Source organism: Solanum lycopersicum, chromosome 8 (assembly GCF_036512215.1).
Source record: "Solanum lycopersicum chromosome 8, SLM_r2.1".
Taxonomy (NCBI): domain Eukaryota; kingdom Viridiplantae; phylum Streptophyta; class Magnoliopsida; order Solanales; family Solanaceae; genus Solanum; species Solanum lycopersicum.
In genome coordinates, this window is record NC_090807.1 from 4,115,872 (window position 1) to 4,127,678 (window position 11,807).

The 11,807-nt window shown below is 35.7% G+C and overlaps 1 protein-coding gene across 4 annotated transcripts; it reads left to right on the top strand.

Annotated features, from left to right (window-relative positions):
- Positions 1 to 984: 984 nt before the first annotated feature.
- LOC101247640 (serine/threonine-protein kinase RUNKEL) lies at positions 985 to 10,515 on the top strand. Of its 4 annotated transcripts, none has more exons than XM_004244698.5 (11): positions 985 to 1,275; positions 1,366 to 1,455; positions 2,556 to 2,608; positions 2,740 to 2,815; positions 3,342 to 3,403; positions 3,487 to 3,565; positions 3,658 to 3,717; positions 4,676 to 6,322; positions 7,256 to 8,125; positions 8,842 to 9,967; positions 10,107 to 10,515. In XM_004244698.5, exons 1-10 carry the CDS (start codon positions 1,228 to 1,230, stop codon positions 9,955 to 9,957), a joined length of 4,101 nt encoding a protein of 1,366 aa, XP_004244746.1. In that variant the 5' UTR covers positions 985 to 1,227; the 3' UTR covers positions 9,958 to 9,967; positions 10,107 to 10,515. The 4 variants fall into 4 exon arrangements, with proteins under 4 accessions (XP_004244746.1, XP_010324693.1, XP_069143858.1 ...); XM_010326391.4 differs by having other exon boundaries at positions 10,102 to 10,358; XM_069287757.1 differs by lacking the exons at positions 985 to 1,275; positions 1,366 to 1,455 and adding an exon at positions 2,098 to 2,304.
- Positions 10,516 to 11,807: the final 1,292 nt, after the last annotated feature.

Below are 11,807 nucleotides of genomic sequence, written 5' to 3' on the forward strand. Positions count from 1 at the left end.
TTGCAGAATACTCCCGTCATTTCTGCAGCCATTCTTGAAAACAATTTGATGTCACTTTTTTCTTATATGAATTTCCATTTTTTTGTTCTTAATTTTGTTTAATTTATTTTCTTATCATTATATTATTAATTTTGTAGATGTAGAAAGAACTTTCCTTTTTTTTTCTTCTGAAAAATAAAGATCAAATATCAGCGGTTCTTTACCGAAAAAATGAAGATATAAATCTACATTTTCTTCGCTAAAAAAATGGAGACCAACAATGGTGAAGAAGGGTGAGTATTAGGAAAAGGAAGAAAAGGACATTGGGGTTGGGATGCAATGGGAGGTGGGTGAGAGGTGTATAATTTTATTTTTTTTTTTAAAAAAAGTTGGGAAACTTTTCTTTTTAATTTTTGACTTATTTATATTAAGAAATTATAATTATATTTTTTTAAAATTAAAATGCCACGTGTCTTTATTTGATTTGCTATATTGACACATCATATGCATGTGTATCACACACACTTCCTTTTTTTTACTCAGTATCAAAAAAATGTTCAATAGTTATTTATATTTTAAGATTGAAGTGTCTAATAGGAAATGAGGTCTATTAAAGTGTCTAAATGAATTATGCGGGCAACTTCAAGGGGCCACACATGACTTCGGCCTTAAATAAATATATGTTCTAAAATTTTGATTAAACATCAGTATATTTTTTCTGAAAAAATAAAAACATGCTGTTTTCCAATAAATAAAACAACTTTTTTTTATAAAGAATATTTATCTAGTAAAACTAAAAAAAAAAGGAAAAATGTTATCAAATTAGATGTACCTTATTAAACTAAATGAAAATGCATCTATGGATTCAAATTTAAACCTTATGATAATAATAGTATATTAATTAGTCAATCAAACCGTTGCATACAATTATTAAACAAATCGAATATACCCTTTTTGCCCCCTATTCTATATTTTAAAATTCTCTCTGAAAAAATAAATAATAATATTCCTCATTACATTTCATTATTTTTCAACTCTAAATCTTCCCGCCCACACACTCTCTCTTTCTCATCCTCACAAATCTCACCATTTTTTTCAAAAATTTTCAGTAGATTTTTGTTTGATTTCAATTCATTTCTTCAGTAAATCTCTTTGATTAGCAGAGAAAAGAACTGTATTTGTTTCAATTTCAGATTCAGAAAAAGAGGAAAAACCCTAGCTAAATTTTGTGTGAGCAAGTGAAAAAATATGAATCAATATCATATATATGAAGCTATTGGCCGTGGAAAACACTCGGTAATGGTTTTCTTTTTGTTCCTGTTCTTGTTCTGTTTGCATTTTTTGGGTTAACTTTGTTGTTTAAGTTTTTTGTTTTTTTATTCGCAGACTGTATATAAAGGGAGGAAAAAGAAGACAATAGAGTATTTTGCGATTAAAAGTGTGGATAAATCTCAGAAAAACAAGGTTCTTCACGAAGTAAGAAACCCCTGGAAAAAAAGTTTCTGTCTTTGTTTTGAATTTTAATTTTAATTGTATTTTGAGATTTATTTCGTATAGAATTTGTTAGGGACGTGGAATTGGATCGTTGAAGGTTTGAATTTGATTTCATCTACAATAATATACGTAGTGTAATCTCATAAGTGGGGTCTGGGGAGGATAGAGTGTACACACACCTCATTATTACCTTGGGAGGTAGAGAGACTAGACTGTTTTTGATAGATCCTTGGCTGAATTTGCTTGCACCTCTGTTTATATAATTGTGGAAGTGCCTGATTTATCCTCTTGATAACAGTGGTATTTGCGCCACCTTGTATTGTAGGACATAGTACTGTCTATTAAACTATGCACACCAAGGTTTAGGTGATGAGAAGATTTCACCTATCATTGTCTTTGGTGAAATTCGAACCTTAGTTTCCAAGCTGTTACTTGATCTATTTGATTGCTAGGCCAGGATGAGACTGTACGATTTAATTGGTAACAGGGCTGCAGAGTTTATTGCCTACCTAGTAGCTCTATTAGAATTTTGAAAACTTCATAATATTGACTTTCATTGTAGTCAACTTCTTCTAGAGGAATAGACAAAAAGTATTTAATAACTATTTGCGAACCCTCCTCAGTGGAATTTAGAAATCGTTTGCAGGAAGAAAATACTTATAACATGTTGTGTACGTTATGCATTGACTTGCTGTAAAAATTCGATAGGTGCCTGCTAATCTGCAGTTGCTCAATAGATCTGCATACTCAATTGTTCTAACATTATCGGTAGTTCCTGCACATTTTCAAAAGCAGCTGAACTACTTCAGAAGCTAAATGTATATTCTTTTAGTAAGTTTGGTCTTAGAAAAAAACTTACCTTATCATATTTATAGTTGTTATGGATTGTTGTGCTTGTGACTATTGTAGTTGTGAGATTATTGGAAATTATGCGAGTCATAACACAGTCTTCCTATTCTGTGTCATAAAATTGAAGTTTGGTGAACAAATTGATCAAGAAACCCAATCTTTTCTTAAAATCTATTTCCTTCAGTTTCCTTTATGCATGTATTTTATTCTTCTATTGGCTACATTTATTGCAGGTCAGAATTCTTCATTCTCTAGATCATGCAAATGTGTTGAAGTTCTACTCCTGGTAAGAATTATCTTTTTCCTTTCTTGCATATAACTTCTTTTTTTTATATTCAATTTCGTTGAAGGGGTGAAGTCTTTTTGGCGTTTAATAAGAAGATTCCTGACTTATTTTCTTAATCAACTGACCCGTAGGTATGAAACATCTGCACACCTGTGGTTGGTTTTAGAATATTGTGTTGGAGGAAATCTCATGAGCTTGCTTCAGCAGGTAAGCACTGGCAGGTCTGCCGTTTTTCATAAATAAATTTCATCATTTCAGTGGTATAACTACTTACCAAATGAGGTGTGTTTTGCCAGTGTTTGCCTATAGGATGCCTCATGCAGCATTAGATATAAACCTCCAAATTTTTGACATTACCCTAATTCTTCTTGGTTTTCTTTTTAATAGAGGCATAAAACATTGAGGTTTCATGGTAAGTTTGTTGCATGCCTACATTGGGATTCCCAAACAGGCACTAAGGACATTGGTTTCTTGTGGGATTGACCACTTCAATTTTAAATGATTGTTTGTAGTTTCACAAATGAATTTTGTCGACACTTTGGGCTAACTTGTTTCTTGTACCAGTAAATTGAGGTGAAGGAAGTAGGTTCCTTTTTTTGATTTGTATTTTGAGAGTAGTCAAATGACCACACTTTACTGGTAGTTGGTAATGTCACATCCTTATCATCTTACCTGTATTTTAGTTTTAACCACACCTGGGAGATTTTAACATCATTTAATCTTTGGGTTGAAGGATGGTAAGCTTCCTGAAGATTCAATTCATGATCTTGCTTGTGGCCTTGTTAGAGCTCTTCTGTAAGTAACTTTAGCCTTAATTCTTCTTTTGTAACACTTGTTGTTTTGGGCATGAATAACCTTTCTGGTGTCTACTATACCAGATACTTACATTCAAAGGGAATAATTTATTGCGACTTAAAGCCATCAAACATCCTATTGGATGAAAATGGAATCACAAAGGTATGGTGATCTTTATGTTGTGATTTTTCCACATTGTGATGAGTTCTTTTGACCAATTATATGACTTTGAAGTTGAATTTGTTTCCTGGCAGCTGTGTGATTTTGGATTAGCAAGAAAATTGAGTGATATATCAAAGACACCTTCCTCCCAGGTAGTTCAACTCTCTTTCCCTTCCTTTTTCCCTAAACTGAACACAGGAAAAGTTAAATTGGTGGCATAACTGTTTTGCAGTTCATTAAAGGTAAATCCTGAATGGTGCACTGGTCAATTCATTTTTTTTAATAAGGGTAGTGTGCGGGTTCGCTTGCGCGCACCTCCACTGGGTATGCGTTGCTTCCACCAACATAGGGTACCGACTGGGTAACTCTATCCACCACTTCATAGAAGGATGACAAGAAACCACCAAGTGTTTTTTGTTGTTATTGAGATTTGAACCCTAATTTCCAAGGTTTGCACCCACTTCATTGGTCCACTTTCTTTGGTGACTGTGCACAAGTCAAGTCTGGTCACTTTTGTGTTTGTAGAAGTGGTTTATATTCACCTGTAGGAGAAATTCTAAAGGTATTGTGACAGCTTTTGCAAGCTTTTCGTTCTTACATTAGGCACCTTCTCATCTGAGGCTGCGCTTTAGAATTAGGAAACTGAGCCAGAAAACATAAAAGGAAGCCAAAAGAAAGAGATTTTTGTTCTTCTGGTGCAGAAAGTGAGGAAAACTTAAGAGGAACACGGTTTTCGTTGTTTGGACATTGAAAAGAAGCAAAAGAAACATCTTACAGTGAGCTAACTTCTAGTCATTTCTGCAGAAATTCTCTAAATTATTCTTTTTTTGGTCTGTCTAGAGAAATTTCAAAGTCAAGACTCAAGAGGACGCACAAGGTCTCTCAAAGATCTTACAATTAGTTGACTTCTTCCTTCCTTTGCTTTTACTTCTCAATTCACAAATCACACATGGAAACCACAGTTCTAAATTCTTTTGTATTTTCCCTTTAATCAACTACCGAATAGAATATAGAATTTATAAAGTGATAGTTATTGCTTCCGGTTTTGATTTGTGTCTTTTCCCTACTTTGTCATTCATATGTGCTATTTTTGTATCATGTATTTTTCAGTTACCACAAATAAAGCGAGGAACCCCATATTACATGGCTCCAGAGCTTTTCCAAGATGGAGGGGTCCATTCCTATGCCTCTGATTTCTGGGCTCTTGGTTGTGTCTTGTTTGAATGCTATGCTGGGATACCTCCTTTTGTTGGCAAAGAATTTACCCAGCTAGTGAGATCAGTCATTTCTGATCCAACTCCAGCACTTCCTGGCACGCCAAGCCGCCCCTTGGTCAATCTGATTAATTCTCTTCTTATAAAAGATCCTTCTGAAAGAATGCAGTGGCCCGAGCTTGCAGGACATGCTTTCTGGAAAACAAGATTTGCTCCAGTGCCATTACCTCCTCAGCCTGCTTTTGATAATATGATAGAAATGTCTTCTAAGCAATGCCTTTCAGAAAGGAACAGTGAAAAGCCAATACAAAACAAGACCCCACAAAAGACTCGTGAAAAAGATTCTAAGGTGTCCCTCAAGCATGATGAAAATTCAAATACTGGATCCAGAGGTTACGTGACACCAATTAAAGGCATATCCAGTGGCCGGAAAGCTCAAGCGAAGGGTTCTGGCAAGACAACTGATGACAAGCAGAAAGACACCTCGAACAATACTAGAGGTGTCAATCTATTACGTCTTTCAAGAATTGCAAAATCAAATTTAATGAGGGAGAATGAGAAGGAGAACTACCGTAGGCCACTGCCTAATAACTCTGAGAATGATGCTGAACTTAAGGTTGAAAATACTGACATGGAACTTGACTTTAATGAGAATAATGAGGATGATACACAAGATGAACCTGATGAAACTGATAGCACTCAGAGTCCCGAGTCAACTACTTCAACTCCAAATCTGACGGAGGGTAATATGGAAGAGATGGATATTGATAGCAGACATCCAGATACACCAGCTGTGGTTAATACACCTTGCTCAGATTATTCAAGGACATCTGACCATGAACAGTCTTCTAAATATGAAGTGGCTGCTATGCTACCTAATGATAGCCCTCAGCTAAAGACTCCTGTGATTAAAGAGAACTCTGCGAATATCTCTGATATCTCAAAACCATCTACGAACCTTTCAGATATTCTTTGGCATCCATCTGATCTCTCAGTCAGACCTGTAATGCCTAGCAGAAAATCAGATAAAGGTTCAGATGCAATTCCTTCACTTCCATTCGATGCACCTCAACTGTCTGATTTTGTCAAAATGTCGAAGGAGCAATTAGACTCTTTTAATAGTAGAATCATCAGTATTGTTAGTGGGAATACTCCCTCAGGGGAGAAGCAAAATGTGATCAGATACCTTGAGCTTTTGAGCAGCAATGCTGATGCAGCCAACATCTTGACCAATGGGTCTATTATGCTGGTTCTAGTCAAAATGCTTCGTCACTCCAAGGTTACTCTGTTGCGTGCTCAACTTGCTTCACTTATCGGTTTGTTGATTCGTCACTCAACTTTTATTGGGGATGAGCTGGCAAATTCTGGAATATTAGGTGCACTAACTGATGGTCTGAGAGACAGGCAAGAAAAAGTGAGAAGGTTTTCCATGGCTGCTTTGGGTGAATTACTATTTTATATATCTACTCAAAATGAGCATGCTCGGGATAACAAACCAATGGAATCTCCATCTAAGGACAGCCGACCCTCATCCTGTTGGCAGGTAACTTCGTTGCTGTAATTTCTTATTTGGTGCAACTTGTCAAGTTAATTACTCCCTCCGTTTTCATTTTTGTTCGATTTTGACTTGGCATAGAGTTTAAGAAAGTTAAGAAGATTTTTGAATCTTGTGCACTTAAATTAAAGATATATAGAATGCACCAAATGTTCTTAAATCTTGTGGTCTTAAACATGTCATATGAAAAGATGAAATTAAAGAGTTGCCAAAAAAGAGAAGGCACATTTTTTTTAAAGGACCCAAAAGGAAAGTAGGACAAACAAATTGAATTGGAGGGAGTATTATATTCGTTTAAATTCCTTTCCACAATAAATTACTAAGCTATATTCCAATGGGGTTTTAAGTGTTCTATGAGCAATCACTTAAAAGCATAGGCACTATCAGAAACACAATTCAAGCACCAATGCAGCTCTTATGAGAAAAAGTTATCACTAGGATATAGATGGTATACTTATTAATGGGTTACACACCTTACACCAGTAATCTTTTAATTAGTGATAATTATAGTCACGTATACTATCAGACATATAAGTGTATACAATGATTATCTTGTAGTAAATCATGTCTATAAATCTGCATGGAACAAATTTCTAACATGAAGAATAGATGGATGACAAATGACAACTTGGCATAGACTTCAATTTTTCCCGTAAGCTATCTTCCCTTATCATGAAATATTGTTGAATCTATATATACAAGATTCTACAAGTTTTTCTCTGTATTTCTGGAAGAACTAATAAGCTGGCAATTCCCTTGTAATGCAACATTATATAGCAGTAAAATGAACAAGAGTGTTAAGATATTTCTCTTGGGGTTGTGGGAGAAATAAGATAAAATCATACAAGCATCTATACTATCTTTAATTCTTTACATATTGCAAAACCTCGCATTTCCTTTCTGAAAATGTTAATGTTTTAGGTGACAAGTCCAATAATTTCATTGGTTTCATCACTTTTACGGAACGGAGAAGATGATATTACTCAACTTTATGCTCTGAGGACAATTGAAAATATCTCCAGTCAAGGAGGGTACTGGTCTGCTCGTTTCACCAGCCAAGATGTCATTACTAACCTCTGCTACATATTTAGGGCTCCTGGAAAGCAGGAGAGCATGAGGCTGACAGCAGGGTCTTGCTTGGCTCGTCTTGTTCGTTTTAGCCCTTCTAGTATTCAACGAGTCATGGAAAAACTTTCATTCAAGGATATGGTTTCAAGCCTGGTCAAGCGTAATCCACGAGAGCAACAAATCTGCTTAAACATTCTGAACATGACTCTCCTAGAAAGTCATACACTTCCAAGTATTGGAAGGTACCTTCTTGCCTTGGTCGAAGACAAGAATCTTGTTCTGAATCTTGTGACTCTAATTGAGCAGGGAAGTGAAGTTTTGAAGGGAAAGGCACTCATATTTGTGGCTCTACTTTGTATGAATGGAAAGAGGTGGCTGCCACTATTCTTTTGCAATGCTAAACTGCTCTCAACCGTTGATAGGTTGGTTAAGGAGAAGGATGACTTTGTGAAGCAGTGTTTAGATGCACTTGGGATGGTTATCGCATCAACTGTACCAAGTTTGCTTGAATGTATATCTGGGGACATTCAGCAACTGAAGGGTGGTAAACGCCGTGGGCAGATAATTAGTGTCACAAGTCGAAATTCTTCTAAGAACAGTATGCATTTATTTCCTGTTGTTCTCCATCTTCTTGGGTGCGCTTCACTGAAAAGAAGGGTTGCTAATCATCAGGTTCTGCAACAGTTGGCAAATCTACTTAAACTGGTGGAGTCTCCTTTCCAGGTAATCTGATGATATCTTTGTTGCATCTTCTAATTGTAAAATTTCACATATAAGCAAGATTCTTACTTAGAAGAAAAGAAAAATCCAAATGTTTCAAAAGCCCACATAGAAGACATATAATCCTTGTCCTAGATTTGGAACCTTCAATTTAATATGGTTCGTTTACAAGACCTCCTGTTAATCGTCACCTGAGCCAAGTGTTAGCCACCAAGCTAATATGCTCCAAACTCTGGTAAAGAAGGGTGGGTGTAGGAGTGCATAAGATTAGGTTGAATGATCTGTCAATGTGGACTGTTTATTTTAAACACTCAAGAGTTGTTTGGTAGGATGTATTGCCCTTGGTATTATTTAATACCTTGTCTGGTAGTGTTTTCAACGTATGTATAGCTAATATATCTATAACTAATCCTACTTAGTACTATAGGGTGTATAACTAATACATAGCAACCCATGGTATCAGCAATACCAGTATTATTGATACTAGGTTAAAGACAGAACTACCTTGAATACACCTACCAAATCACGGATAAGAAATGATCCCAGCATTGCTAATAATACCCTATTCAGTACTATTATTATACACCCTACCACATGGCTTAGGGATTTAGCTTAGTTTTCTCAAAATTTTGATCCATGATAAACTGAAGATGCATGCAGAAGATTGGGTTTCTTGTTGGTCTACGAAGCACTTACACGATTCTTACTTTCGGTTGCAGGGTAGAGATGATTTTCAGATAACACTTTTACGTGTTCTTGAGTCTATAGCAGAGGAGATGTCTCTGGTTCAAGATAGTTCTAGCATTTTTATTAGCCAGATTCTACCTAGTTTATCTGTTGTTTACAAAGGGAATAAAGATGGAGATGCCAGATTCTTGTGCCTGAAGATTTTGTTTGATGTGATGGTCATTTTACTGGATGAAACATCTGAAAATGAACAGAAGCCGGAGAATTTGAAGTCCATATCTAATTCTTACTTCCTCCCTCTCTACCCCTCTTTGATTGAGGATGAGGACCCAATACCTGTGTATGCTCAGAAACTTCTTGTGATGCTCATCGAGTATAACCATATAAATATTGCAGACATTGTCCACATGAAGATAATCTCCCAGTGCTTTGAATTTCTCCTTGGTGATTTCTCAACTGCAAATGTCAACAATGTACTGCTCTGCTTGGCTCTTACATCTGCTCCAGAGCTGGAAACCAAATCTCTCTCCCAACTAAAAGTTGTCAGAAAGATCGGAAGCCTTTTGGAATTTGTATATGCTAAGGAGATGGAAGATTTCATTGAACCTACACTTCGTTTGTGTAGGGCTTTCCTTTTACGCTCAGTAGGCACTGTGAGAGGCTCTATGTTTGCAAAAGAACCTGTTCGTTTATATGAAAATTCCTCAGATGGAGCTAGTGCCTTTGATCAAAATGAATGCATCAGAGATATTATGGACTTTGGTGAAAATGTTGGGGTCTTATTAGAACTCACCCATCTGAATGAGATTAATGTTGCAGATTTAGCTTCTGAATGCTTAATTTTATTGCTCAAGGCAGCTCCAAGGGAAGCTACCACTGGGTTCCTGACAAATCTTCCCAAAGTCAGTCTCATCCTTGAGTCATGGAGACAAAGCATATCTCACTTGCTGTTGCAACGAATTCTGATCGCACTTGGTTATTCTTGTAGACAGTACCTGTCACATGCTATGATATTGTCAATAAGTTTGCCTGAGATATCGAAAATCGAAGGGATTGTTTCTCAGGTCAAAAGCTCCACAATACCATCTCTCGTTGATGCTGTTTCTCGTGCAGCATTGGAGCTTCAGAGACTGCCTCGTTGCATTTGAGTTTGAAAAGGTTAGTTGTTTGCTTTGGTTGTATGCCGCTTTCTTACTCTTCTTTTTCCATGAGGAGTTATCACATCATAATAAACCTTGGTCATCGCTCGGATTTCAACTTATTGAAACCTTAAACATTTCCTTTGCTCTCAGCGCAGCCAACTATGTGTTGAATCATGTTATATCTCCCTTTTGGGACAGATACATAAACTGCAGCTCGGATCAAATGGATATTGTGAATGAGGAGATAACTGTGGTTGTCATCGACTTTTTGTATAAACCAATGTATGACTTATCATCCTTAATATCTTCAATTGAGTGATAATTCTTTGAAATACTTCATGCAGATTCCAGTAAATTTTTGTAATCAACAGTAAGCCATAATAGCTCAATTTTTATGCCCTTTTCCAGGTTCTGCACCTTTCATTTTGAGGTAAAGACTTTTACCTTCTACATGGCCACCCTCTCCCTCCCACATTTTATACACAATTTACATACAATTTGGTGGTATGTATAAGTTATGATAAAGTATGTGCAAAATGGGTATAAAAATTGTATTTTCAAACATTTGATCAGTTTGTTTCCTTGTCATGTTTCATTCAATATCTTACAACTTACATACAATTTGGTGGAGGGTTGTGCAAGACTGTATTGGAAATATTACACTCCCCTCTATTTCTAATGCCCTAAAACTTTGTTTCGAGAATCAAAATTATAGTCAAGGGTGTTTTCTCAATCCAATATGTGCATGTCATGCGTTTAGATTTATAGTTCATTTTACTTAACTTTAATTAATTAACATGCGTTTTACTTCATTAAATAAAAGAATAATGAATATTGAATTAGTTTGAAGTAGACACTCGGTGTGGATAAGTTTTTTCCCTGTGATAAGTCTTAACTGCATCCTCAAACATAGAATTTTAGAACTATTTACCTTCTAATTTATAAGAAGTCTTAATTACGCTCTCTTGCTTTTGATTCAATTAATATGACTTGCTTGCTTTTCTTTTCAGAATCTCAAAAGGAATGACAAATTCTTAGATTTAGTTAAAATTTAACTAAAATTTTTTGTTAACTCCTGATGAAATGATTTATAGTCATATAAATACTTATGACTTATTGTTTTAGATTTTTTGTCAAGTCAAAGTACGTCCTATAAATAGAAATAGGATTAAACTTTTACTAAACATAGAAATATGCTTTTTTTTTGCGCAGGGAAAGTGAGTCATATAAAATGACTTGGAGTAATTTTTTAAGGGTAATTAAGACATTTCACAATTAGAGGTGTGAAGAGTTCCAAAAATCTATGTTTAAGGGGAATAATTAAGACATTTCTTAGTTTAGGGGGTGTAAAGAGTTCCAAAAATCCATGTTTAAGGGGGTATTAAGACTTTTCATAGGTTAGGTTTGCATGCCAAGTTTAAGAGGCTTTTTAGCTATTAACTCAATAAAATAAGGTTTGGCTCTTGGATGGAGATCACGGATCTTAAAATACTTAAATGCACTCCAAGAAAAGTTAAAATAAAAACTAGAGGTTTGAGACTTCCTATAGGTTCAGATGATAATTTGAAATTTGGTTGAATAGTTTGGACGGGTCCCTAGAGGCTCGTGTTTCAGATACTTCAATTGAAAATTAATGAATATAATAAATAAGAATTGATGAGGATCAAGTATGTGTCTATACAACCTTCCTAACCTTGGCTAGATCAATTGAAACTTGGTGCCTTAACTTGGGTCCGGATTTGGTGGGTCGAAACGACTCGAATCAAGACGACTCCAGTCGAGTTTCCTCCGGGACTAGGATCAATCGAGTTGCGATACTTGTGACAAAATGGAAGTTCCCTCCTGTCACTTTCGAG

Excerpts from the sequence above, each read along its gene's own strand:
- LOC101247640 (XM_004244698.5), top strand. The coding sequence starts at position 1,228 with ATGAATCAATATCATATATATGAAGCTATTGGCCGTGGAAAACACTCG. Across the intron at positions 2,816-3,341 it reads TCATGAGCTTGCTTCAGCAG|GATGGTAAGCTTCCTGAAGA; the intron begins GTAAGCACTGGC and ends TTTGGGTTGAAG. Across the intron at positions 3,718-4,675 it reads CAAAGACACCTTCCTCCCAG|TTACCACAAATAAAGCGAGG; the intron begins GTAGTTCAACTC and ends TGTATTTTTCAG.